Source organism: Pantherophis guttatus, chromosome 17, assembly GCF_059756535.1.
Source record: "Pantherophis guttatus breed Tessera chromosome 17, ASM5975653v1, whole genome shotgun sequence".
Lineage (NCBI taxonomy): Eukaryota > Metazoa > Chordata > Lepidosauria > Squamata > Colubridae > Pantherophis > Pantherophis guttatus.
Window position 1 is genome coordinate 16,174,325 of NC_142079.1, and position 27,780 is coordinate 16,202,104.

At 46.2% G+C, this 27,780-nt stretch overlaps 1 protein-coding gene across 3 annotated transcripts; it reads left to right on the forward strand.

The window, feature by feature from the left end:
- Nucleotides 1-594: 594 nt before the first annotated feature.
- On the forward strand, nucleotides 595-27,780 carry LOC117677926 (lactotransferrin-like). 3 transcript variants are annotated; one of them, XM_034438508.3, is made up of 17 exons: nucleotides 595-726; nucleotides 1,611-1,774; nucleotides 3,553-3,652; nucleotides 6,680-6,856; nucleotides 7,918-8,080; nucleotides 8,172-8,236; nucleotides 8,835-8,992; nucleotides 10,673-10,859; nucleotides 10,948-11,096; nucleotides 13,238-13,328; nucleotides 13,868-13,921; nucleotides 20,031-20,213; nucleotides 21,587-21,737; nucleotides 21,912-21,994; nucleotides 22,762-22,946; nucleotides 25,001-25,178; nucleotides 26,210-27,780. In XM_034438508.3, the coding sequence occupies exons 1-17, from the start codon at nucleotides 645-647 to the stop codon at nucleotides 26,260-26,262; spliced, it is 2,223 nt and encodes a 740-aa protein (XP_034294399.2). In that variant the 5' UTR covers nucleotides 595-644; the 3' UTR covers nucleotides 26,263-27,780. The 3 variants fall into 3 exon arrangements, 2 of the variants coding, with proteins under 2 accessions (XP_034294399.2, XP_034294400.2); XR_015730244.1 differs by having other exon boundaries at nucleotides 609-726; nucleotides 22,155-22,946; XM_034438509.3 differs by lacking the exon at nucleotides 13,868-13,921 and having other exon boundaries at nucleotides 614-726.

Consider the following 27,780-nt stretch of genomic DNA (forward strand, 5'->3'; position numbering starts at 1 on the left):
TGACCAGATCCCTTATGTGAAGACCCAGCTGTCTGGAAAAGGTCTGATGCTGGGAAAGATGAAAAGAAAGAAGACAACCAGTAGCAAGGAGAATGGGCTTGGTTACAGTGGCCATGAGGTCACTTAAATCCTCCTGGTGAAAATCTAAGTCTGGTTGCTAAAGAGTTGATAACAATTCGATGACTCATAATAAATCAATGTTAATACAGTAATAAATAGAAGATACAGATCTACACATCATAGTTGAAAAAGATGCTACTGGATTCCTGATTTTTCACTACCGTGAATGTCTTCTACAGCGTCTTCATTTGTCAAAATGTTGATGTGTAGGATGTCTGCCAGGCTAGTCTAAATCTAATCCTGGGCAATGTCTTTTTTAAAATGTAGCACCTGCTTTTTAAGCACCGCAGAAGAGTTGGAAAAGCAAAGCAAAAGGTTTGCAATCCTTTATTTTGCCTAGCTGAGGTTTTGCATTGTAAAGTTTCTCATTAGCACTCAAGGATTGGCCTCCTTTCCTGCCCATCCCATCGCTTTCACTTCCAGCCTACACGGCTTCTGTACCACACATTTTCAGTCTCCCCCCTCTCCCCTCCCAGATTCCTGTCACTGCTTTGGAATCTTTGGAATGAGGGAAGGGGAAGACGATGATTTGTGCCTCTGCCGTCATGAAGTCGTTTCTTGTAGCTGTTCTCCTTGTTGTGCCTGTTGTTGCTCATCTGGCCTCAGGTAGGGATGACAGAAGGGGGGGACTATCCAGTTCAAACATCTTTTTCCCTTGTGCTCTCCCTGATCCTACCATCTAATTAGACCCATCTCCAACACTGGACCTCTGTCAAGGGGTTCTCATGAAGTGGGCAAAATCCAGCCCAGATGATGTGGGTGTTCCATCACTGGAGGCTTTTAAGGAGAGACTGGACAGACATTTGTCTGAAATGGTATGGGGTCTCCTGCTAGATGGAGGGTTGGACTGGAGGACTTCCAGTGTCCCTTCCAACTCTATTATTCTGCTCTTCTTTTGTGATCCATGTATCCATCCTATCAAGTCCAAAGAAAATCAGGAATGGTATAGAATCTCCTGCCACAGTCCAACGACTAGAAGACTTCCAAGGTGCCTTCCAGCTCTATTATTCTATGTCTTATTATTGTTCCAAGGACATAGAGTTGGATCTTAGCCATTCTGCTATTTATCTCTTGGCCAGCATGTTGAGCACCTCATGTTTCTGAATTGTGAAAACTTAAGCCAGGAATGTAGTGAGAGTGGAGGAATGGGTATGGAAGAAGTGATCTCGAGTGTGATTGCATAACCCAGAGCATAAGGGGCTCATTCTTGAGTAGATGATTTTAGACTTTGTACAGTTGGAGAGTAGTATGAAGAACCTGTCATCTCACAAACAGACTTTGAATGAAAAGGGTCCATTGTCTTCCAAAGAGGGCTAACCACAGTTGTAGGTTCCCCAGCTCAAAGTGGACAGGGCAAAGAAGGTGCAGCACGCTTAAGTGGACATGGCCCTGGGTTTTTCATTTATGGTCATTTGGAGATGACCTGGGTGGGTCTGTTGTTATATTTAGCTTGAAAGGACTGTCCTGTTTAACCTTCTATGAACTTACAGGGAAGAAGCTCCGCTGGTGCACGCTTTCCCCCCTGGAGCAGAAGAAATGCTCTGAGCTCTCCAAAGCGCTTCTGTCTGCTTTATCACCTGTCTCCAGCAGCCCTTTTAAGAGGGTTTCTTGTATCCTAGCCCACAACACTTACGACTGTATCAACAAGATTCGGGTGAGTGTCTCAAAATTCCAGGAGTCACTCAAGTCACGAGTTCAGCTTTTGGTACCCAGTAGCCATGGCAGAGCTCCAGACTGCAATTGGGGCATTCTCACTGAGAAGCCCATATTCCTGGACTAAACCTTCTGGGGAAACCTGGAATCGTGAGCCTGAGATGCCTCTGTTCAGGCAGGGAAGTTAAACTTGGTATAGGTTCTCTTGGCCACTATCTCAAGACATTCTGAGTTTTTAATTTTGGAATGTATATTAAATTTATAACCCACTTTTCTGTTTGTACAAGTGCTCCAGTTAGCTTAAAATGGTGAACTACTTAAGTCTCAACTGGCTAGGAGAACAATTAAAGGGGATAAGAAATTGGTGTGAAAATTATTCTAGGACTGTTTCTCATCACATTAGAAAGACTAGAATGAGACCAGGTCCTTTACACTTCACAATTTTCATTGAACATTTGGATGAAGAGGCAGAGTGAGTATTCTGCTGATGTGCTGTTCACACAAGTTGTTCTTTTTGGGGGGGGAGAGGGGGAAGTTACTGGCAGAATAATTTCAAAATTAAACTTTTGAAAAGCAGAAGAGCTCCTAAGAGCAGCAAGGAGAATTTTGCCTTTGTAAATAAATAAACAGCACAAATTACTATTTACTTCTTTGGAGAAACAACTTTATCAGATCATCCCTGAATTGCTGAATTGCTGAGCAGATGACACAGATACTCTGAGGTGTAACTCATTTAGTTGGGGATGCCACCCTTTTGAACATGATATTTAATCATGACAGCATCTCTCATTACCCTGGGATGACAGGGTGGCTGCCTTGTGCTTTGCGACCCTGGGATGCAGTGAACGATGACTGGCTTTCCCTCGGGGCTTTCCCTCAGGGCTGTTAGCATCCGGAATCCAGGAAAGAAACACAAGCGCTTCAGGTTTTTAAGGTGCTCAAGGCTGTTTTTTTGTTTTATGAGCATAACATCTTCCAAGAACCTCAGGTAAGTGCTTCTAAAAAGGTTAAATCAGGGCAACTGAACCAAAGTTTAAACATTTTAATTTTTGCAATACATTTTGGGGAGAAAATCCTGCAGTTGTTATGGCAAAAGTTGGTGCATTCCAGCGACTCTGCCTAACTTAAATTTTTCATTGGGACTGAAGAAGTCACTTGGACGAGTAATGAAATATCTTAGTTTAATAAATTTTGGTCCAGTTGCCATGATTTAACAGACCAACAGCTCATGATTTAACGATTTTAGATGTTTTTGGCCTGGATGATTGAGTCTTCATGTACATAACCAGGTGCTCAAGGTAGTCAGAAGTGGAAGAAGAGGCCTTCCATAATGATGAAGTGGCATGATCACTGGAAAACATGTTACCTGTTATTATATAAGTGTTCCTGCTACATTTGTAAAGGATTAGTGTCCAGATATTGTTGGCTACTAATAAACCATTGCAATACATTGTTATCTGAGATGTTATGCTCAGATAACAAAAAATCAGCATTGAGCACCTTAAAAAACTGAAACGCTTGTGGTTTTTTTCCTGGATTCCTGACGCTAAGCAGCCCTGAGGAAAAGACAGCCATCATTCACTGGTCACCAAGCACAAGACATCCACTGCCTGGATGGTTGAGCAATTCTGAGAGTTGAAGTCCACATCACCAAGGTTGAGAAACATTGGACTATTGTATCGTCCAAATGACATTCTTCTGTAATTAAAAGCAAGATGCCAGATGGACCAGAAGAGCGGGTAGAGAAGAAACTAAAACATTGCTTTAAATCTCTCCCAGGAGAATAAAGCTGATGCAGTTTCCTTGGATGCTGGAGATGTATACTCTGCTGTGAAGCTATATGGCTTGACTGTGGTGGGCAAGGAGATCTATTTGGGAGGTCAGTTACCTTCTTCCCAGAGCCAGTCTTCTTTATTCATATGTGAAGCATCATTACTAAGATTTTATGTGTGGGCATGTACAAACATAAGAACATAAAATTTAAAATGTACAAAAGCCTAATTTAGGCGGTGCATGCCCAGAAGCGTGCAACATTGATTGCATTCTGTTGCACGATCTTAAGAGTTGAGATGACAGGGCACAGGGGGCAAGTGTACATGGGTGTGGTAGTCTGCAGATCGCCACATCCACTGTAGGCAGAAGTCATCCAGTATGCCCATTTATTCAAGGTATCTCAGAGCCAGTGACCAGGGTCCAGAGAAAGTCAAGGAGTCTCCCCATTCAAGGCTCTTGATAGAGGAGGGATTTCTGGGACAGAAGGGTACTGTGAGTTGGATGTTCTGGCCAGGCTTAGTGCTGGAGGAAAAGGTCAGGCAGCAGAGTTTCGTTAGAAAAGAAGCCACGTAGGAAAGTTGCCTTGGGCCACCCTGCCAGGTCTCCTTACCAGGAAAGCTCACTGATGCCACTCAGATTTATACCTAGGCGCTATACCAGGGTGTTTCCTTTTTCAGAAAAGGATTAGAAATTTTAATAAGAGCAATTAGATAAGACAAATTGACATTAAAAAAATGAAAAGTGCAGGAAAAAAAAGAGGGCAAAAAAAGAATGTTTAAAGAAATTGCTTCTGATCTTCTTCATAACAAGCAAACTTCACATTTCTCAACCACCATTAATAATTCTATTACATGAATCACTTCTTCCCAACTCCCAAAACTTAACTATCCACAAATCCAAAACTCATTTAAACATTTCCTTCCAGAAGCAGCAAAAAGTCCATAAAGGATACTCAGAACTTTATAAAAATATTTATTATTTTATCCCTGATGGAACAGGTTGACTTTATATTCTTTTCTTTTGCTCTTAGGAATCTTAATTTTTATTTTATTAAGAAGCTGTCATAGGATTTGATCTCCATCCAAATTTTCTTTCCCGTTACTTGGGAACACAAAGGTGCTTTTCAAAACTTTGGTTCTTCTCTGAAAACTTTTTGCAAAACATTTTCAAAGAAAAAAATAAAAGAAGTCCAGTTGCATTTTTAAAAGCACCTTTGGGACAACCATGCCCTGGATGATGAGAATCTCCATAGATATATAGTGATCCCTTTTGGGATGAACACCCTAACATGGGAGTTGCTTCACAAATTTAACAACTCTCACTTGTAAATCCAATAATAAGTCAGATCATTTTTCATCTTTCAGTTTCATCTGTATTTCCATTTTACTTTTTATTTCTGGATTAGAGCCCACAACTTCTATTTTGTTTTCTCTGCATGGGTTGAATTTCTTTTATATCTATCCTGTTGGTCTGTAAATCCTTCACGTTTCTTTAAAAATCCTTTGATTTGTAATACCTTTATCTATCACTTTATGTATCACTGCTAATCATCAAATTCAAAAGCAGGCTTTTCTTTCCTCTGCCTGGGATCATTTCTGTATCGCATAGTCTCTCAAATTTCTTTTGCTTCAGTCTTATCATCTCTTTCCTGAAATGTTAAACATTTCTGTTCCCACAAAGATACTACTTTGTTTTTAAATACTTCAAAAGTCTTGTAGCAAAAGTTATCATATTTCAAATATTAAATAAAATATTTCAAATTTATTTGGTCCCTTAGTTTGTTTCAAACTTTCTTGGATTAAATTCTTACCTAGTTTTTTTTGCCGTTTACTTAAATTATTAATTAATTTTTCCCTGCTTTCTGGAATAAAGGACCATTCACCATAGTTTTTCAGATTTGTGGCTGGGAAGACCTCTTTTAACTTTCAGTTATATTCCAAAAGTGCTTTAAAAATGTGGCTTGATGAACCTCATATCCACATATGCTCCGCTGCAATTGAGAGCTTAATGTAAGGTGACCAATCGTCCTCCTTTAGGGAGGACAATCCTTCTTTTGTAAGTTATGTCCTCTCTTGAAAAGTGTCCTCCTACATGTCCTCCTTTTTGATATTTGAAGACTAATCTGTAAATCTCCGTATTCGATCGATGCCGAGCCAATCGGTTGCGTGTGATGTGACTTATTTGTATTTGACATGACGATTCATCAAGGCTTAGTACAGTGCGGCGAGACGCAATTATGAGACACATGCGCTCCTTAAAGGAGAATTGTTTTGAGAGAGTGTGCTGCACACAAGACTGCGCTGCACGCAAGTGGCTTTGTTTACTTCTTACCAAAAGACGACACGGCATACACGCACAGGGCCTCCTTCTCATTGTAAAAAAGTTGGTCACTTTACTTAATGGCTTCCCTCATCTCCTGCCACTCAAATCCATGAGTTGACTGCTGTCATGTGGTCTCTTCATGAAGAGAAGCCATCTGGAGCACAAGGGGGCAATCACTTGTCCTCTCTTTATCCCGAGAGGTTCCGTAGGATGGGCCTTCTTGAAGGTCCATTGGTCTTGGCCCACCATCGTCTCTGCTTGGAAGTCCACAGAGGGCTTTTCCTCTCACCCCAGAAAATATGAAGTCTCTTCAAATGCAAAGAAAAGTAAGGAGGTAATTGAGCAGAGCTATACCTGTGCTTTATTTTCAAGAACTGGGAAAAAAAGACTCTTGTATAAGGAAAGAATGTTAAAAGCATTTGGCCTCTGGAGTTAACAGGAGGAGCAGTGTATTTACTGGTAGATCCCTCCATACATTGTAAGTAAAGAACTATTTCAGTAAGGCCAAGATTTATTACTTTATTTACACTTTCACCAAATATTATTCACAAAATTCATTGGACAAAAGCCATGGTGTTAGTCATTCTGCTGGAGATGCATCCCAGGTATCACATGACTTGAAATAACTTCTTTCGGGTTGTATTTAAACAGAGAGAAAAAAATACTGCAGAACAGACTGTTTCAAAATGCTTTTGGGTTAGGTTCCTTGTCAATCAGGAGTACCATATTTGATGCAAAAGGCTCCTCATCCTGGGCAGCTTTGTTCTCTACAACTGAATGTTGTTTCCATTCTTAACTTTCTCTGTCTTAGGTAACTGTGTGTTTGCAGTGGCTGTGGCCAAGCGTGGAACGCTGGATCTCCAAAGGCTCAAAGGAATCCGAAGTTGCCATAATGGAGCTAGGTGGACTTCGGGCTGGAACATTCCCATGGGCTTCCTCTTAGCTAGAAGTGATCTGATGTGGGTCTCAGGCCAGCCCCTCAGCCACGGTGAGTGGACAAGAGTTGCCACTTTGTCTGAATCTGGGATTACTTCTCCGTAGGTATGAGGGATGAGGAGCCTTTTGCATCAAATATGGTACTCCTGATTGACAAGGAACCTAACCCCAAAGCATTTTGAAACAGTCTGTTCTGCAGTATTTGCACTCCCCCAGAAGAGTACGTCTTGACTTCTGGACTTTGCCTCTCTTTGGCTGCTACATTGGATCTGGGCCTGTTCGGACTGGAAGTTGGAACGGAATGTCTTTACTTAAGTAAAGAGCCCTGGTGGCGCAGCAGACTAAAGCACTGTTATTAACATCAGCTGCCTGCAATTACTGCAAGTTCAAATCTCACCAGGCTCAAGGTTGACTCAGCCTTCCATCCTTTCTAAGGTAGGTGAAATGAGGACCCGGTTTGTGGGGGCAATAAGCTGACTTTGTATAAAATATACAAAAAGTATGAAGGCTATTGCTTAACGCATTGTAAGCCGCCCTGAGTCTCTGGAGAAGGGCGGCATATAAATCAAATTTAAAAAAAAAAAGTGAATGCTCTTTATCCAAGATAAAGGCTGAGATAAATTTTTCATTTATTCATAATTTCAGTTTCTACAGCAAAGTCATACATAATTCTGGATGCCTAACAAAGATCAGAAACTATACAACAATTAAAACAGAAATAAAATGGCCATTCTCAGTGTATATTTTTAATGATACAAGTAGTTTAGTTTAATTTGGCAAAAAATCTGTCTGTAGATGAGGAACAATAAAGGAAACTGCTTTGAAGTAACTCAGCATGGGTTTTGGAGTCTGACAGATGGGCTATTTAGAGAACATAGCATCAGGAAGATGGATTGCACCACAGTGCGTTGTGTGCCTCATGAGTTAGTAGACAACTCTAGATAAATTGTTTATGTAGCCTGGTCCTTACCTTGAGACCATAGGTGCACTTTGTTGAAATAAGTCCACAAATCCCAGTCATTTGGGCTGCCCTCCATGAAAACAGACACTTACCATACTAGACTTGCCCTTCATGCATATCTGCTTTTCATTCCGCTCTTCTTCTGTTGCCAGCGATCAGTGGTTATTTCAATGCCAGTTGCATCCCTGGTATCGGAGCCACCTATCCTAAGCTCTGTGCTCTCTGCCAAGGGCCGAAGTCGTACATCTGGGACAAGAACCATTTCTGCGAGGCCAGCCATCGTGAACCCTTCTATGGCTCAGAGGGCGCCTTCAGGTGCTCTTGTGTTCACTTGGGTGCTTCCTCGTGATGGCATTAGAAGCCAGGCAGAGCAACTCGTCCACTGACCTCCCTTTCATCTGTGCAGGTGCCTGAAGTTGGGGCTGGCGGAGGTGGCTTTCGTGGATCACCTCACCGTCATGAGTGCGACAGGTAAGCTTTTAGCCCAGGACAGTGTCTGACTTTTGCACTTGATTAAAAGGGACCCTGCACTGTTGAGATCAAATTTCACCCTCTTCTGTTGTATTATTTATTTATATATAAAATTTATTTATTTATAAAATTTATTGGCCGCTCATCTTTCCATGGGGTAACTCTGGGCGGCTTACAGTTACATATACAGTTAAAACATAAAAAGACATTAAAACCAAGGACACCTGGGGAGGGCATGGGCGCTACAGGGGGAGATGGGATCTGTTGTTACTCGATCAGCCACTTCCATTGCCCTGATCCCCCAGCTGTGCCCAGTGTCTTTTTCATGGCAATAAGGTGATCTTTTATCTTCAACCTAAATCTCTCTTCTTATCACTCTTGATAAGAAGACTGGTCAGGAAGCCATGCCAAGAACCCCAGAAGCCATTGTCTGTCGAGGAGGCCAGGCACCCAGGACCAGGCCAGTTGCTTTGCCCCCTTAGTAACTGAACAAGCTGTGGTCCTTTTGTCCCGTGGTGGGGCGGAGATGGAGGGGGCGGGCTTCTGCTCTGTGGGCTCCACCTTCAGCTTCTGAAACCCTCTTTTTCCTCTTGCAAAGACTTGGAACAGGAGGAGTACGAGCTGCTGTGTCCTGATGGATCCACTGCGCCTTTGATGGCCTACTCTACTTGCAACCTGGGCAACGGACCAGGCCGCGCAATTGTCACACGCCACAACTTGCAGAAGATAGTGAAGAAATTTCTCCAGGTCATTCAGGTATTTCCTGGCAAACAGATGCAGATTCTCATTCTCAAGAAGGGAACTGATTTGAGGCTGGTGCCTGAGGTCCATTCACATACCAGCTGGGAACTCTGGGCATTGAAGTCCAGGCATCTTCAAGTTGCTAAGGTTGAAAGACTGGTTTGCATCATCTCCCCCTCCAAGGGTTTGATGCAAATGTGTTTCCTGTTGCTTAGCTGATGGAAGTGACTCTTCAACACCGTTGCCCTGGCTCCCAAATAATCAGGTGTTTTCCCCAAGGTTTTACAGGAGATCTCAGGGTTGGCTGGGTCTTTCTTCCTCGATCACACCACTGGGTGGATTATATCCTTAGCAAGCTTTGTAGGATGCTTTTCCTCTTGCAATCCCAGATACCTCCGAGCAGCCTTACTGCCCCCCTGGGGAAAGGACGCTTCCTTCGGGAGGCGTACGTCAGCTGAAAGGCACTTGGAAGGATGTGACTGTTAAGGAGGAAGAAATCAGGCTCCAAGGGAGGCAAAGCATGCTGGGATTGATATAAGATTTTAAGCCATGATTCAGAAATAAGAACAGGGAGGTGGCTACTAAATTGATAGCAAACCCCACTCCCCCTCCCCACATTCCCTGCTTCCCCCCACCCATCTTTTAATCTCATTACCGTATTTTCATTGTTTATTTCATTGTTTATTTTGCTGTTTCAATATTTTGCTACTGTTATGTTTACACTTCTTGTCACTTCTTTGTTTTTACTGTTGTAAGTCACCCAGAGTAGCCCCACAGCAAGATAGACAGCAAATAAATTTAACAAATAATAAATAACTGAGGAGACAGAAGCCTGCAGAGAGCAGGAGGGCTCAAGGATTCTTTGTCATAGCTGGGTAGAAGGAGAAATACATTACAACTTTTAGAAGGTTCTTAGACAGAAATTCTGGCTTAAAATAAACTAAGCTAAACGAGGCACATGTCCTTCCAATGTTTAGCAAATAGAACATAAATGCAGACACTTGTTTGCCTTGACCTAATTTAGCTAGCCTGTTATTATAACTGGAGACCAGAGTAAAAGATCTCTGGACCTTCCTATGCAAGTGAGGTGTTGTGATGGCGTTCTGAGGCAGTTCCCCAAGAATGTCACACAACATTTGCTGTGTACTCTCCTACTGACAGGAAAAGAGAAGGTGTAACTGTGGTTGACTGGTAGCCTGGCAGTAGCAAGCTCCAGCTGCTGTGGGGATGTTTTCAAAAGTCTTTCCTGCCTGCCTGCCCACACACAGATCACCATTCCATCGTTCCTGTGCTTCTTCCTGAGCATCCCCAGAACCAACCTCCTGGAAGCAGGTTTTTGAAATACATAGCACTGAGTAGCACACAGAAGTCCCAGCTGCCCAGAACCAGGTGGCAATGAAGCCAGAAAAACAAACCATAGTTTTGAGGGCATCAGAAGTGTGGTTGGGTATATGTCCTGTTTGAGGATGATTCTACCCCAGAAACCTGTCCCAGTTAAATTAAATCCCCTTTTTGTCTTCCTGCTGCTGGTTTTGGTGATCAGGTGAGCTCCTCCATTAAAACTGCCTTGTGTGGAGGTTCTGGGAACTTGCAGATGGTGCGGTTCTTGGCAGATGCGTCCCCATCCCCTGCCCTGGGTTGTGCCTGCTTGCTGCCTGGGTGCAAGAACTTGTGATAACTGGCTTTGGTTCTTAGCACCTGTTTGGAATCAGAGGAAAAGAAAAGGCCAGATTTGAGCTCTTTGCATCTGCACCGTTCAGAGGGAGGGATCTGCTGTTCCTCGATGCCACTCAGCACCTGCAGCTGCTGGGAGAAGAGACCAAGATCAGCCAAGTTCTTGGCCTGGACTACGTCACCCTCCTGCAGGGTTTGGGACATGAAGGTGAGGGAAGGTGCATTCTCCATTTCCCGGCAACTGGGCAAGGCAGCTTCTCCTCCCACCTCTGATTGTCATTTTTCTGCTGTCCCAGGGAGCTCTCTGTCCAACAGCCTGGTGCGCTGGTGCTGTATCAGTGACCTGGAGCTCCGTAAATGTGAGGAATGGGCTCTGAATGTCAGGACTGACCCCCTGGTCTGTGTCCAAGCAGACTCCATGATCAGCTGCATTGAGCTCATCAAGGTGAGGAGCAGGGGTGAAATGTAAAATTTGTTACTACCTGTTCTGTGGGCGTGGCTTGGTGGGGCGGGTAATGTGACTGGGTGGGTGTGGCCAACTTTTTTTAAAAAACTTTTCAAAGCATTTTTTCTAATGCTTTGAAAAGCCTCTGCTGATCAGGCAACTCAGCTGGGATCACCAGAGACTTTTCAAAGCATTTTTTTTACCGCTTCTTCGGCCAAGAGGTTGCAGAAAAAAAATGCTTTGAAAAACCTCTGATGATCCCAGCTGAGCCGCGCAATCGTTTTTTAACTTTTCAAGGCATTTTTTTTACCGCTTCTTCGGCCAAGAGGTTGCAGAAAAAAAATGCTTTGAAAAACCTCTGATGATCCCAGCTGAGCCGCGCAATCGTTTTTTAACTTTTCAAGGCATTTTTTTTACCGCTTCTTCGGCCAAGAGGTTGCAGAAAAAAAATGCTTTGAAAAACCTCTGATGATCCCAGCTGAGCCGCGCAATCGTTTTTTAACTTTTAAAAGCATTTTTTCGTCGGAAGAGGTGGTAGAAAAAATGCTTTTCATAGTAAAAAAAAGCCTCTGATGATTGTGCGGCTCAGCTGGGCATGGAGGGGGGGGGCAGGGATTTTTGCTACTGGTTCTCTGAACCACCTGCCGCCATCGCTCCCGGATCGGGCGATCCGATCTGAACCAGGAGCATTTCACCCCTGGTGAGGGGTTTCTTCAAGAGACACGATTTCCTGTGAGAAAAATGGCTTAAAATGGAGGCGGGAGGGAGAGATCCAAGCAGTTCCCCAACAGAACTATGGCCTAACATACCCTAAAGAAATTACTGGGCTTTCCCCCCTTTTTTTGTTTATTTATTTAAGAAAATTGCTATGGCAGCACAACTCACTCTCAGTGATTCTGGGCAGCTTACAAAGAATAAAGCCCCAATGCAAAAAGCAATACCCCCCCTCCTCTGGTGACAATAGTCATATGAGCAACTTGATGGTCTCCCTATCATCCCGGCGCCTCCAGGTCCACTGTCAGAACCACATCTTCAGGGCTTTGCAAAAGAGTGTCAAATTGGGGGCTAATCCTGTCTCCGGGGATGATGCTCAACAGGAAGGGAGCCACCATAGAGAAGGCCCTTCTTCTTAGTCCTCCTAAATGGAAAGGGGAAGAGGACCCCAAACATTCCCTGCCTCCCCACTCTAGTGGGCTGGGCAGATATGACTGGGAAAAGGCGGTCCTTCAAATAACCTGATCCCAAGCCATGGTGGCCTTTTTATCAAAGTTGCATGGAGGAGGGGTGTGGACTCAGACGAGATGCCTATTCAAAGGACCCCACCTCTATGCCTGAGAGACTGGCTCACGGGACCCTGCTAGGGTTAGTTGATGCAGGCGTGCAATGAATTGTGGGTTTTGAGTGATGGGAGGAAAGGTAAGCACCTGCTCACCATGTTCGCTTTCAGTCCTGGGTTTTACAAGCAGAAACCTGGTCCCAGTAGCCAAGCAGAGGCAGGCAGAGACTTTGGAGCAGAGGGAGAAGCTGAAACTTTTGATTCATGCCTGGCACTAAGTCAGCAGGGAACCTACTGAGTGGAACTGCATCAGACACACGGGCAGAGCTGGTTTGGGAAGGGTGGCGTTGGAGGTCCTTTTTGTTTTTCACTGGATATACTTATTTTACTTGGACCTTCCACATCAAAATGGCGGAAACTATATTCTTTATTCAATGACCATATTTGGGGAGCTCAGCGAGCCAGAAAGAGCGGTCCTTTGGGGAACATGGCCCTCTGCATGAAGGCTTTGGGTGATTTGTTTGAGGCATAGCATAATATTAGTCCAACAATTACAGCTCATGAACGGTGAATTATGGTTCTGCATGTTTTGTGAACCCAGCCAATTGTGGCTTATTTAAATATGCTTAGATAAACTGTGACTTAAAATAATGTACCAATCCTGCCCAAGAAATGACGTGACATTCTAAGATTCTGCAAGCAAGTTTGGCTTTCCATTTCCCTTTCTGAGACCCATTATTTTCCTACTTGATTCCGGCTGGAAAAAGTTGTGGTCCCAACCAGACGGTCCCGTCTTGCATGAGCGGTTTTTCCGTTGAAAAGGGCAGGTGTCTCTCGGCTAACCGAATGGTTCTTCACATCACAGAAAAACGAGGCAGATGCTGTCACACTGGATGCCACCCATGCATACTTTGCGGAGACCTGCGCGCTCGCCCCTGTGGCTGCAGAGTGTTACAGTAAGGTTTGATTTTCATTGAAACCGTAAGTAGGAAAATGAAACGCCAGGTATGCCCTTGGAAGCGGTATGGTCCAGGCGATGGGGAAAAGCCCATTGGAGCCTCTGGGGAGCAAAATCCGGATGACATCAAATGTTTAGTCTTTCAAAGCATCCGTTACAAAGACAGGGTCAGTTTAAAGTCTGTGTGGGATGGGGGAGCTGCCATTATGCTTACAAATTAAAAAGATGAGGCATGCAAGGGAAGGCTGGCTGGGAAGGATGCAAACTGTAATACAAAACAACCACGCAGCAACTATGTTTTGTCACAGGTTACTTCTTTGTGCTTGACAGAGAAGCCAGAGGTCTCCCATAAGGCCAGATTGCTCAAATCCTGGGCCAGAAGATCCCAGCCCAGTCACTGTGTGGCTCTCATATGTGAGGGAGAAGGCCATTTCCTTCCTGAGCGCAAACTTGTGACATTGTCGGTTTTTTAACTCGCTGCTTTTGCCTGGTGAGCCCTAGAGAGTGGCTCTTCATCCTTCTGTCTCTTCTGCACAGGAGAAGAATGTGCTCCCACAAGGGAGGAACCCGACCTGTTGACCCACGTTGGGGGTAAGTGGGAGTGAGCATAAACACAGGAAGTGCTGTGGGTGGAAGCACCTTGAGCGGTGCTTTGGCACATGGTTTGTCCTGCTCTGATGCTCTCTTGCTATAGGCTGATTGACATATTTCAGAATTAAGGAAAATAACATTTAAAGGCCAGCAGTAGAAAATCTGATCTCTGCAAAATAGTTGTTTATTTGAGCCACCAGGAAGGCCTCACATGATGCCACCTTGAAGGGGAGGGCAGATTCTTATGTAAGATCCGGTCTCAGGGTCTCTGTTCCCACAAAGACTCTTCATCTTGAGATTGTGGCATCAATGTTAGAATGCCCTCTATTGAGGGCTTTTCCATCAATACGCTGAGTGGGAGGGGCAGGTATGGCGGGAGCAGGGGGCCGCATCATGTGGTGGGGGCACGCGCTCGCTATCTCCGAGCGATTGCGTGCCCCGGTCCCCTTAGCTCTTCCCGTTCCTCAGGCTGCTTAGAGTCTCAGGGCCCGAGTTTCCGGCTGATGTTGTGTAATGCCAGGTCCGTAGTAAATAAAGCCCCCCTCATTTGTGATCTTATTCAGGAGGGGGGAGCGGACCTGGCAGGTATTACGGAGACCTGGTTGGGCCATGAGGGGGGGGTTCCCCTCGTGGAGATGTGCCCATCAGGCTTCCGTGCATTTCATCAGCCGAGAGCTCAGGGCAGGGGCGGGGGGTGGCGGTCATTATAAGAGAGGGTCTTGATCCGAGGGAGACCACTGTGCCTCAGATAGCCGGATGTGAGTCCCTTTTCGTGAAGTGGGGTCGTGGGGTGCAGATGGGTCTGTTGATCACGTACCTGGCTCCCTGCCACGTGGCGACGACCCTGCCCGAACTCCTCAATGTTATAGCCGAGGTGGCGGCTGATACCCCCAGACTTCTGGTCATGGGGGATTTCAACTTGCCATCCATTGGTGAAACTTCTGAGGTAGCTCGGGAGTTCATGGCTTCCATGACGGCCATGGACCTGACCCAAGTAATTCACGGCCCTACTCACATGGGGGGACACACTCTGGACTTAGTTTTTGTCTCTGGTCAGTGGTTGAGTGGCCTTGATATAGGGGATATAGATACTGAACCCTTGTCATGGTCTGACCACTCGCTCCTTCGACTTGACTTTCTGACCGCCGCACCCCGTCGCAGGGAGGCGGAGCCGACCAGGTGGTTCCGCCCCAGGCGCCTGATGGATCCTGATAGGTTCCAGATGGAGCTTGGGCCATTTCCTGAAACTCTAGCTCACGACTCGGCTGATGACCTGGTGGCCGCCTGGGATAGTGCGGCTGCTGGGGCTTTGGACCGGGTCGTGCCTTTGCGGCCTCTGACCCGGCACCGAACTCACTTAGCTCCTTGGTTCTCCGAGGAGCTGAGAGAGATGAAGCGCCGGAAAAGACGCCTAGAGAGCGGTTGGAGGGCCAGTCGTTCCGAATCCGACTTGACACTGGTAAGGTCTCATATTAAGACCTACCTAGTGGCGATAAAAGCGGCGAAATCTAGCTATTTTGCCGCTCTTATCGCGTCATCAGATAACCGCCCAGCCGCCCTGTTCAGGGTGACCCGCTCCCTTCTCCATCTGGGAGCGCGGGAGGACCCCTTGCAGGGCCGAGCTGAGGATTTTGTACAGTATCTGGATGATAAAATAACTCAGATTTGGGAAAACTTGGCCACTGACTGGGTTAGTTCAGACGAGATGACTGAGGCAGGCCTTGAGAATGTTATCTGGGAGGAGTTCGATCCTGTGGCTCCCGAGGACGTGGACAGGATCTTGGGACGGCTGAACGCCACCACATGTTTATTGGACCCGTGTCCCTCCTGGTTGGTGCTGGCTTCCCGGGAGGTTACACGAGGCTGGCTCCAGGGAATTATCAACGCTTCTTTGAGTGAGGGTGTCCTGCCGGCCGCCTTGAAAGAGGCGGTGGTGAGGCCTCTCCTCAAGAAGCCATCCCTGGATCCGGCTGTTTTGGCTAACTATCGTCCAGTCTCCAACCTTCACTTTATTGCGAAGGTTGTTGAGAGTGTGGTGGCGCGACAGCTTCCACAGTACCTGGATGAAGCTGTCTATTTGGATCCGCTCCAGTCCGGTTTCAGACCTGGGTACAGCACGGAAACGGCATTGGTCGCGTTGGTGGATGATCTCTGGAGGGCTCGGGATAGGGGTTACTCCTCTATCCTGGTCCTGTTAGACCTCTCAGCGGCTTTTGATACCGTCGACCATGGTATCATGTTGCGCCGGCTGCAGGGACTGGGAGTGGGGGGCACCGTTTTGCGGTGGTTCTCCTCCTATCTCTCCGACCGGTCGCAATCCGTGTTGACAGGGGGGCAGCGGTCGACCCCGAGGCGCCTTGTTTGTGGGGTGCCACAAGGGTCGGTCCTCTCGCCCCTCCTGTTCAACATTTATGTGAAGCCGCTGGGTGAGATCATCCGTGGTTTTGGGGTGGAGTTCCATCAGTACGCTGATGATACTCAGCTGTACATCTCCACCCCAGACCATCCCAACGATGCCTTGGAAGTGATGTCCCAGTGCCTGGAGGCCGTGCGGGTCTGGATGGGGAGAAACAACCCTTCCAAGACCGAGTGGCTGTGGCTGCCGGCGTCCCGGTATAGCCAGCTGACGCCATCGCTGGTTATTGGGGGTGACTCATTGGCCCCCACGGAAAGGGCCCGCAACTTGGGCGTCCTCCTGGATGCACGGCTGTCCTTAGAAGGGCATCTGACGGCCGTGGCCAGGGGGGCTTTTTATCAGGTTCGCCTGATACGCCAGTTGCGCCCCTTTCTGGATCGGGACTCCCTACGCACAGTCACTCAAGCACTCGTCACTTCTCGTCTGGACTATTGTAACGCTCTCTACATGGGGCTCCCCTTGGGGTGCACCCGGAGGCTCCAACTGGTGCAGAATGCGGCCGCGCGGGGGATTATGGGAGCGACTGGGCGCTCCCATGTGACTCCTCTCCTGCGCAAGCTGCATTGGCTTCCGGTGGACTTCCGGGTGCGCTTCAAGGTGTTGGTGACCACCTTTAAAGCGCTCCATGGCTTAGGGCCGGGGTACTTACGGGACCGCCTTCTGCCACCAATTGCCTCCCACCGGCCAGTTCGCTCCCACAGAGAGGGCCTCCTCAGGGTGCCGTCGGCTAGACAATGCCGGCTGGCGACCCCCAGGAGGAGAGCCTTCTCTGTGGTGGCACCTACCCTTTGGAACAATCTACCCCCAGAGATACGAGTGATCTCCGACCTCCGGACCTTTCGTCGGGCCCTAAAAACTCATCTCTTTCAGTTAGCTGGTCTCTCTTGATTTTATGATTTTATGGTTGGTTTTAAATTTTGATATGGATTTTAAATTGATAAATTTTAAACTATGGGCCAAATTTAATTATTTTAAATCTATTTTTAATCGTATTTATGTATAAATGTTTTTATTTTGGCTGTTCACCGCCCTGAGTCCGAAAGGAGAAGGGCGGTATAGAAATTCGAATAATAATAAATAATAAATGCCCATTTGCACTTTGTAGAGTTTAAAAGATTTCCTAGTCTAGTGTTTTTTTTTTAAAGTATTGCTTTTAACGCTGATTTCAAAGGTACCCTATGTTTTCTCTACGCTCCTTTCATTTGTGCTGACAAGTAATGTTCTCTGAATGAAGTAAAATAAACAGCAATAAATGTGGAATATATGGAAAAGTAGTACAGTTCTTTTTGAGAGAGTTCAGGCCGCACAGACTTTCTCTCTCCTCTTCTGCCAACTAGCAAAGCTGCCCTGTGCAATGTTCATGGTTATGGCAACTGAAAGCATTTTCTAGAGTTACAAAACTATTGCTGTTCTAAAGTAATATGTGAATAGCCTTTCTATCACTTCAGTAAAAGCAGGTAAGTGCTAGGGCTGCAGGGGTCTGCAATCTTAAACACTCAAAGAGCCATTTGGCCGCATTTCCCACAGAAAAGAAAACACCAGGAGCCACAAAATCTGGGTGGGCGTGGCCAACTCAATGTCACTCCCACCCAGTCACATGCCCCCACCCCCCTGCCACGCTTCCAGTGTTTTCTGTAGGAAATGGGTCTCTCTCTTTCTCTTCTCTCTCTCTCTCTCCCCCTCTCATTTCTGTTTTTTCTCTTTTTCCTCTCCCTCTCCCCCCTCTTCTTTTTCTTTCTCTTTCTTCCTTTCTCTCCCCCTTCTCTCTCTAATTTGTTTCCCTCTCTTTTTCCTCTCTCCCATTCTCTCCCTCCATCATTTTCTCATTTCTCTTTTTCTCTCTTTTTCTCCCCTTTTCTCTCTCTCATTTCTCTCTTTCTCTTATCTCTCTCTCTCTCTCTCTCGCACTCACACAAGCAGGATACCCTCCTGGGCTGGGATCACGGCAGCGACAGTGACTCGTCCTTTCGCTGCCGCCACTGCACGCTCAGGTGTGTAGCTGGCTGCGCTGCACAGGAGAGCTGGAGCTCTTCCCTCCCTGCATCTGGTGGCGGTGGCTGCTTCTCCCTGTTGCTCTCCTTCCTGAGCCGACACGAAGGGGACCATGGCTGGTGCTGAGCTGCCTGCAAAGGACACGGAATTGCAAAAAGCAGCCAGTCACGGGCAGTGCGGAGAAAACATTAGGGGCGCTTCAGCCATGCGGCTCTGCAGAGAGGCTCGCACCTTCTCAGGGCAGAGAACAGGTTGCGCGACCGGGTCCGCAGGGAGCTGCTGGAGAAGGGTCAAAGAGTCACATGTGGCTCTGGAGTCATGGATTGCTGACACCTGTGCTAGGGAAATGTAAAATAGCCGCTCCAGATAGACCCAAATAAGAGAATCAACTCAAGAAGATTAAGGCTATTTTTATTGAGAGTGGCCCCCGTAATAGAATCTTGCAAGTGTGATTGTACCGTATCTCTTCCTCCTTCAATACCTCCTGGTATTGAATATGGCCTGGAATATGGGGCAAAAAGATAGCAGAGCTTGGAATGTCTGGCAGACAGGAAGAGAGTAAGGATGGACTAGCAGTTAAATAGATAATTGCTTTAGTTTGGCACGATTCTGTCTGTAGGCAAACAACAATAAAACTAAATTATTTCACCAGTTGTTCTTGGTTATTTGAGCCTTATTTGGTTATTAGGGAAGGGTCTAGCTTTTCCAATTTTTTTCTGTCTGCTGTAGACTTCATATGTTTCACCCCTTATTGTTTTGGTAACAGATCCTGCATATCTCACCTTCCTCATTCTCTCCAGAAACGGACTGTCTCTCCTTAAAAACCAATCTAGTTTTCTCCAGATATATGAGACCTCAGCTTTTAGCATTTTGGCTGGGAATTTTGGGAATTGAATCCAAGCATGTTGGAAGTTGGATAAAGCTCTTTCTTGCCATGGCAAAGTCTCTGGGTTCTCCAGTGTCTAGTGTTAGTACTGCTTTATTCTGCTTTACTTAGACCACACTTGCAATCCTTCATCCAGTTTTGGTCATCACAATATGAAAAAATGTTGAGACTTTGGAAAGAGTTCAGAGAAAAGCAACCAAGATGGTTAGGGGGCTGGAGGCTAAATCATATGATGAATGGGTAAGGGAACTAGGTATGGTAAGCCCAACAAAGAAAAGGATTAGGGGTGACATGATAGCCTTTTCTAATATTGAAGGGGCTGCCACAAAGAAGAGAGGGTCAACCTATTCTCCAAAGCACCTGAGGGCAGGACAAGAAGTAACATGAAACTTAAGAAAGAGAGATCCAATCTAGAACTAAGGAGAGGTTTCCTGACAGTTAGAACAATTAATCAATGGCTTGCCTCCAGAGGTTGTGAGTGTTCCATCGCTAGGGTTTTTCAAGAAGAGATTGGACATCCATTTGTCTGAAATGGTATAAGGTTCCCTGCTTGAGCAGGAGGCTGGACTAGAAGACCTCTAGGGTCCCTTCCAACTTGTTATTCTATTCTGTTCTGTTCTGTTTTCTATTGTATTGTATTTTGTTGTGTTATAATATATCATATTCTATACTCTACTCTACTCTACTCTACTCTACTCTACTCTACTCTACTCTATTCTATTCTATTCTATTCTATTCTATTCTATTCTATTCTATTCTATTCTTCTTCTTCTTCTTCGGCTGCCTCATGGTAACAGTATGTTCTCGCAATGCAGGTCTTCCTCCACTCTACTCCGTAGCCCTGGTGAGAAAGGCCAACCAGCAAGTGAACCGATACGCCCTGAGGAGAAAGCGCTCCTGCCACAGCCATGTGTACAGCCCAGGAGGGTGGCTGCTGCTTTCACAGTACACAGTTGGGGCCCTGGAGAACGGCAGCAGCGCCTGCAACCTCACCTCTGGTAAGCCTTCCCGTCTGCCTAGCGAAGAGTTTGATTCAAGAAGAGAGCTTCCTTGTGGGTAGGAATAAGATATTTTGAAGGTGTCAGGATTGGGGGGTCAAAGGATTCATGACCCACAATAGGCACAGCAGGAGCTCAAGGAGGCAGCATCTGTTGGACTTGAGAAACAGGACAGATTTTGAGATGAGCTTCCCAACAGATCTTCCTATGAACAGATCTGCTCGATTTCAGCAAAGCCCTCTTAGTCCACCAGTTTGTTTCTCTCAGTGGCCAGACAGATGTCCAGAGTGGTAATATAAGAATATTACAAGCTTGGGTGCCTGTTTTACTCATGTTGTACTTCATCTTTAACCACCTGGGCAGATTTTGCAAAAGATCTTCCTGATTATGGATTTCCAAAGTAGACTGGTTGCTTTTTTAGTGAGAAAACAACTACATAGAATAACTCTGGTTCCTAAGGCTCAAACGGAGCAGTCAGATGAGGCTTTTCAGCCTGTCAAACCCATAACACCCAAGAGCTGAAATTTAAAAAGAGTTGGCTCAGTTGTTGTGGGTGGGAGGGGAAGAATAAAATTTAGCACACCTTTCTCATGCTCCTCCTGAGCAATCAAGGGGGAAGGCATGGTTCACGTACCGATTACCTCTTTTAGTTCAAGGTTAGAGCGGTGTAAAATAGCTTTGTGACCAATTCTTGCATTTATGACTATTGCCGCATCCTGCAGCTGTGTGATGGCCATTCGGTGCTTTGCAATTGGCTAGCAACAAACAGCAGCGAAAGTCAAATTGATAACTCCGGCACCTCGCTTAAGGACTAAAGGGGAAGTAAGGCCATAAGCACTCATATGATTTTCTGCTTAGTGACCACAGTGCTTAGCATCCCTATTTGTTGGTCCCAACTGCAGTTGCTAAGCGAGGACTCCCTGTACAGTAAAGATCGCAAGCCACTGGTCCCTGTACTCTAGCATTTTGTGCCGCCCAGTCAGTGGCAGAGCAGCGGCATCTGGAAGGTTCATGAACACGGGGGGTGGGGAGGAGGATGGAAGGGGAAGAGTTCCTCCATTCTTGTTCTCCAGGGGCTGCTCAGCAGAGGTTATGCTGCCTGCAAACCTGGAGGCGCTGAGCAGTTACCCAAATGGTAGCAATGATGCTTTCCTGTACACTGCCTCCCACCCCTCCCTGATTTTGCACTGTAACCAGAACATGGGGAAAGCCCCCTCTGCTAATATTCTAAGAAACCAAAGTTCACTTTTTCTTACTTTGCAGTGCTGCCCACCTTGGCTGGCTGGTTTGTCTATGTGCAGTGTGCAGTAAATGGAAAACCAGCATCGCATAATTCCGCTGAGTAACCACTGCCCTTTTCCCTTCTCTCAAAGCATACCAGAATTTTTTTTGGAAAGGCTGCATGCCAGGAGCTAGTGGAAATCTGTGCAAAGTGTGCATTGGACAAGAGGGGAGAGTCAAAGGGTCCTCCAAGTGTGCAGCTAATCATCATGAACGGTACTATGGCAATCTGGGGGCCCTCAGGTGAGTCATCCTGGAGAAAAAGTTTCACTTCTTAGTAAAATATCACTATGGGCCATGCCTTAAGGGCTAGGAGTTTCCTGACTTTGGGCCTTGTGATTTTTTGTGGGGTTTTCAAAATTCCTTTGGATACAAGCCCAAGGAGAGACATTTTGGCACAGTTGTTTTATCTTCCAGATGCCTCTTGGGTGATCCCACTGGCAGAAGCTTTGGTGATGTGGCTCTCTTGGAACATCATAACCTACTTCAGAACATTGAATGTAAGATATTTTGTGTTATCTTTTCAGATTTTAGTAAGTTGCCTCATGAAAATCTTCAGGTTAAATTTCCTCGAGGGTGTCAAACCTTGGAAACATGAGGACTTGTGAACGTTGACTCCCAGAATTCCCCAACCAGCTCTATCAAAATGCTTAATTACAGGTGGCCAAATGGAAGAATTGAGGCAGGGTAGAAAAGGGAAGCTACAGCCCGTCTTCTCCTTTCCCAATGAGCTCATTGTAATCCAGTATGGCAGAGCCAGGAGATTCCTGTCGTCAGGAGAGAAAAGAAGAATTGGAGATGAGGGGCTGGGCTTTTACTGTGGGGCCCCTGGACATGTAGCCAGTAACAGCACCAGGGACGGTCACAGCAAGAAGATGGAGCACTTGCAAATCAACAAGCACAAAGCCAGCAAGTATCCAGTTAGACGGGGAGACATCGGCTTAGAATGCATGCTACCAAGAATAGCTGCAGACTTGGAAACCGACTGAGTCCAGAGAGAATCTGCCTTTGACTCTGTGTGGCATTTCCCTCGATGGAGCGGCTCTGCAGTTTGAGGGTCCTCCTGGATTTACCTGGATGTCTGCTTTTTCCCCCCACACCTACTTTTCACACCTCGATTGATTTTTGACTAGGAATCTTTTCTTTTCCTTGGCACTTCCATGTTCAGTGCTCAAAAAATCAGCAAATGATCATATTATTTGGTGAGATTTGGTGAGAAAATGTTGTGATGCTGAATAGTTCAAGTTGGTTATTTTGTTCCTTGCAGTTCTGACTAGCTCAGGATGGGCCACCGGCTACTCTCCCGGGGATTTTGAACTCCTTTGCCCAGATGGGAGCCGAGCAGCCATAACGGCTTGGAGGACCTGCAACCTGGGCTGTGTTCCTCCCAGTGTTGTGGTGACTCGACCAGTGACTGTCACTAAGGTCCAGGATTTCCTGGCAAAGGCCCGGGTAAGCTTGACATCTGACTGAAGGCATGTCAAGATTATCATTTAGTGTGATGCGTGCAGGTCTGGTCTGTTCATCTTCCCGCACTTTTATTTCCATCAACTGCATCATCTTGGGGGCAGAGTTAATTCAGAATATATAGATACAGATTAACAAAGGGATCTTGTAGGTCATCTAGTCCAACCCCCAACCCAAGCAGGAGACCCTACACCATTTCTGACAGGTGGCAGTCCAGTCTCTTCTTGAAAGTTTCAAGTGATGAAGCTCCCACAACTTCTGAAGGCAACTTCTCTTCCATGGGTTGATTGCTCTCACTGTTGGAAAATATTGCTTAGCGCATTGTAAACTGCCCTGAGTCTCCGGAGAAGGGCGGCATATAAATCAAATAATAATAATAAAAATTCCTCCTCATTTCCAGGTTGAATCTCTCCTTGGTCAGTTTCCATCCGTTATTCCTTGTCTGGCCTTCGGGTGCTTTGGAAAATAGCTTGACCCCCTCCTCTCTGTGGCAGCCCCTCAAGTATTGGAAGGCTGCTATCCTGTCTCCCTTGGTCCTTCTCTTCACTAGATTAGCCAGGCCCAGTTCCTGCAACTGTTCTTCCTATGTTTTAGCCTCCCTCATTTGTTTTAGCTTTAGTTCTCTCTCATCAACCCTGTGAGAAGCAGCCAGTCTTTGGAGTCCGTTCTTGGCTGCAGTGACGGACTGGAGGAGAGCCAGGAAGTCCACTTCCAATGAGGTGGAGGCTTTGATGTGGGCTGAGCTGGTGCCTGCAGGGGTTCCTGGCTCAGCCTTTCTCTTCCAACCAGGGTAGGCCTCCTGCTCTTTTCCAGGGGCAGCATCTGGAGAGAGTCAGGAGTTAGCACTGCTGGCAGCCCAGTTGTGGAAAGAGCTGCTCAGAGTTGGCCAGAGGCTTCTTTTCATTCTTCCCGCCTGTAAATGTTTGGTCTTATTGATGTAACTGTTTTAACAAACATTTCAAAGGACAAATTGGGCACCTCAACTGCAAACAAAGAAAAAAGGAAAATAGTCCTCAGCTTATGACCACAATTGAGACTGAAATTTCAGACATTAGGGAGTTATGGTTGTTAAGCTAGTCATCACTCATGTTTACCTCGGTCATTAAGTGAATCACCATCATCATTAAGCAAATAATATTGCCCTGAAGTGAATCCATGGCCATTAAGTGAACCTGGCTACCCCTGTAGACTTTGCTCCTTGGAAGCTGGCTGGGAAGGTCACGTGACTGCCGGATGCTGCAACCATAAATGCAAGTTGGTGACCAAGGGCCCAAATTGCAACCGTGTGACTGTGGGATGATGCAACAGTCATCAGTCTGAAGACAGATCACAGTTCACTTTTTCAGTGCTGTCGTTAACTTTGAATGGTTTTAAGGCGATAATTACTTGTAGTGCTTGCAATTCAGTGGTTGAAATGACAACACACACACACACACACACACACACAGTTATTTCATTGCATAGAAGTTGTGACTATGCACTTGCATCCTGACCTGAGTACACAAGTTGCAATATTAGTGTGATGAGTTACTAGTGTGACAGTGTCATCCACCCCCCTTAGTTTAACTAGCAAAGAAAAAAAGACTCCTGGCTCGTTTCTTTTGCCAAGAGTAGACTTTGTGAGAACAAAGCGCTTACAGGTGAGATGGGCAGAATTTGTTGTCTTGGCGGGAAAACAATGCAATTAACTTTCCCCTTTTCCCCTGGCCACCCTCCCCCACTCCCCCCCCATTGTTTGTTTGTGTCTTTCTCACCTCCACATTCCTTTGGCTGCCCTTGTGCTTGACTGGTGCTCCCCACAGTCAGGGCCGGCTCTGCTTCAAACCCAACCCTCAACCCCCCCAATCTCTCCCCCTCCCACCGTTGCCGATGTCAAGCTGGCAAAAGATGCAATGCGAAGCAAGCAGCAGAATGACCTCTATGACAACATCCTATGCAGTCCACCTGTTCGCCTCCTCTACACCCCCCCCCCCCGCCCCCCAATATCAACAGGCTTTACTGGCAGTCCCTGCTCTCCAGTTTGGCCTCTTTCCTTTCAGGAATCAAGTAAGAACAGCCGTTTTCAGGTCTTTGAGTCACTGAGATATGGAGGAAGTGACCTGCTCTTCAAAGACGCTACTCAAGGCCTCATCTTCACAGGCCAGTTGGACTTCAAGTCGATTCTTGGGCAGTCTTTCTTTCAGCTTGCTCAATCCGTCTTCAGCTGCACCTCTGCAGGTAACCTGTCCTTGTGAAGGAGACGGGTGCCAGGCTGGCCCCTCAGCTCAAACTCCCCTTGTCTCTCTTGTCTGTGTGGTGTTGATGCATTGAAAGACACCAGAGACTTGGCCCAGTAGAATGAAATCATTCAGGGGTCTCCAAATGTGGCACTTCAGCTCCCAGAATTCCTCAGCCAGCTCTGATTTGCTCCATCCAGAGAAAGTAAAGCCATTCACACCAAAACCAAATTCTAGTGTTTATATACTTAGGTTATTTAAGGTAGCTATATAAGAATAGAAACTAAAACATGTACCTTAACTCTATGCTTTGAGCCCTAAAGTTGAGGAGTCCTACTGTAGTACCTAGTTTGGGTGAAGAAGCATCTGCAAGAAAGCAGCCAAGCTCAGAGACCACCAAGGATCCCACAGTTCAACCCTCAACTAAAAATGTTTTCGTTTATCGGTAAAAAACAGCTTGACAGGATCTTTGAGTTCCTAGATTAAATGGATTTGGAGTTGGTGGTGAACGTGAAACCTCCAAGGACTGGCAGGAAAATTGGAAATCAACTGTTGTCTCCACAATAGCTCCTAGTTCATACCTGGCAAGGTTGAATACTTTTGTTGAAGGACACTATCGTGGGAGGCAATAGGAGAAAGAACCTTCCTCCTGACCCACTTTTTGAGGCTGGAGCTCCTACTGCACATGACTCAGCTAGAGCCCACCTGTCCCACAGCCTCAGTGGACCAGTGGGCCCTGCTGTCTTCCATCCCATGTCAGGGATGGTACAGCTGGTCCTCCAAGATATCTGAGGTCCTGAATTAAAACATTGAGATTGATGCCGGGAGAATTGAATTCTGCCCTCTGATAAAATGCTTTTTCAAGTAGCTGAGATTTTGAAGAAATTTAAATGATGCACAAACGTATCTGTCTGCTTAATCTGCTGTGTGCTTAATCATCATCGTGGGGGACCTGAGTTAGGGGCCCTCTCGGATGCCACGGTGAGCACATTTCCCTTGGAGACATTTAACACTGCCGTTTTTGGTTTTCAGGTATCCTAGACTTTTGCGAACTGGATACTTGTACCTCTTCCACACAGCCTTGAAGTTATCCAGAGAAGCTCCCGCCAACTATGCCAGCTAAAAGAAGAGGGAGACACTTAGACAAGCTTTTACTGTCATCGATTCTGGTTTATGGAATTTCCCCATTTTCTTATCCAGCGTCCAAGTGTCCTTCAGCATCTATTGGAAAATCCGTTTTTGAATCTATCCTACTGATACGTTAGCCAATGGAAGGCATTCATGCAATGGATTAACTCTCACTCCCCCTCCCCTCCATCTCTAGGATACACAATCCCAGCCAGGTTTTGACTGCACCTGCCACCTTTTCAGCGCTACCCTGTCTGTCCTCTGCCTTCCATCAGGAGAGAGAGGCTGGTTTGGGAACTCCTGCATCTCCCTCTGGTTGCTTCCCATCACTTCTGCATTCAGAATTGATTTGTCCATTTTTTCTGAGTCAAAATTCCATCTGAATTGAAAAGAACTGGTTGAGACAATGGCACAGCTCCAATTTCCCCAGTCCCTGGCAAGAAGCCACCTTGGAACCCCAGGAGCTGTTTCTCTGGCTTTAGCAGGATGTAACAGCTGGGACCCTCCTCTTAATCCTCCCCTTGACCGAAGAAACATCCCAAAGTTTATTCCAAGGACACACTAAAGCTTTTTGTTGTCCAGCTGCTCTAAACACAAATGCATCTGCCTCAGTGATGAGCCCCCCCCCCCAAACTGAGCCAGGTTACTAGCAGCTTTATGGCCGTGTCCTCTGCTGAGCAACCATGTGGGCACCGTGCCACTCGCCTTTGCTTTCTTCCTAGGCTGGTTGATAACAGTGGCATTTCTTGGAGGTGTTCCCTCCTGAGGTCAGTCAACATGGCCAGCAATTGCAGGGGGTATTAATTTTATAGCGCTGTTCCCCCTCCACCTGAAAAAACAACCCAGCCCTTTCTAGATTCTGCACCCGGTGTAATAGTTCAGCTAAATAAACAAGGCTATCTCCAGATCACTGCACAGCCAAGAATTTCTGAGAGGTCCCTGGCACATTAGAGGGGTGACATTTCTGTGGTAGCTTACAATAGCTAATGGGCTCTGTAATAAAGTTTGCAGAAATGGTACTTGTACTTTACAACTAGGAGAGAGAACTATCAGGTTGATAGCAATGCTCATGAAGGTAGTCTTGAAGCCAATTGATCTGCCACCACTATCCCTGTAACATTCAGAAGTGGAATTAAGGCTGTGAGCCACAAATCCCCAAACATGTCTTTCCAAACGAAGGGGAATGAAGAGGGGAACAAAAACCGTAATTGACGAATACACAGAAATGTGGAACGTACAAACTCACTAAACAGAATCTATTCCCAGAAAGTCAGGAATCTCAGCAGCAGAGCCGAATATCATCCATAGGGGACATTTCCATTTATGCTGAAGCAGAGTTGGTGGTACAGTATTAACAAACAAACATTTGCATGTCAGTTCAATTTGGGGCTTCAGACTTCAGAACAACGTACAGGATTGCACTCTCAGTTTACTGTACTTAACAGTTTTGCTTATATTAAAATAATTGGAACATA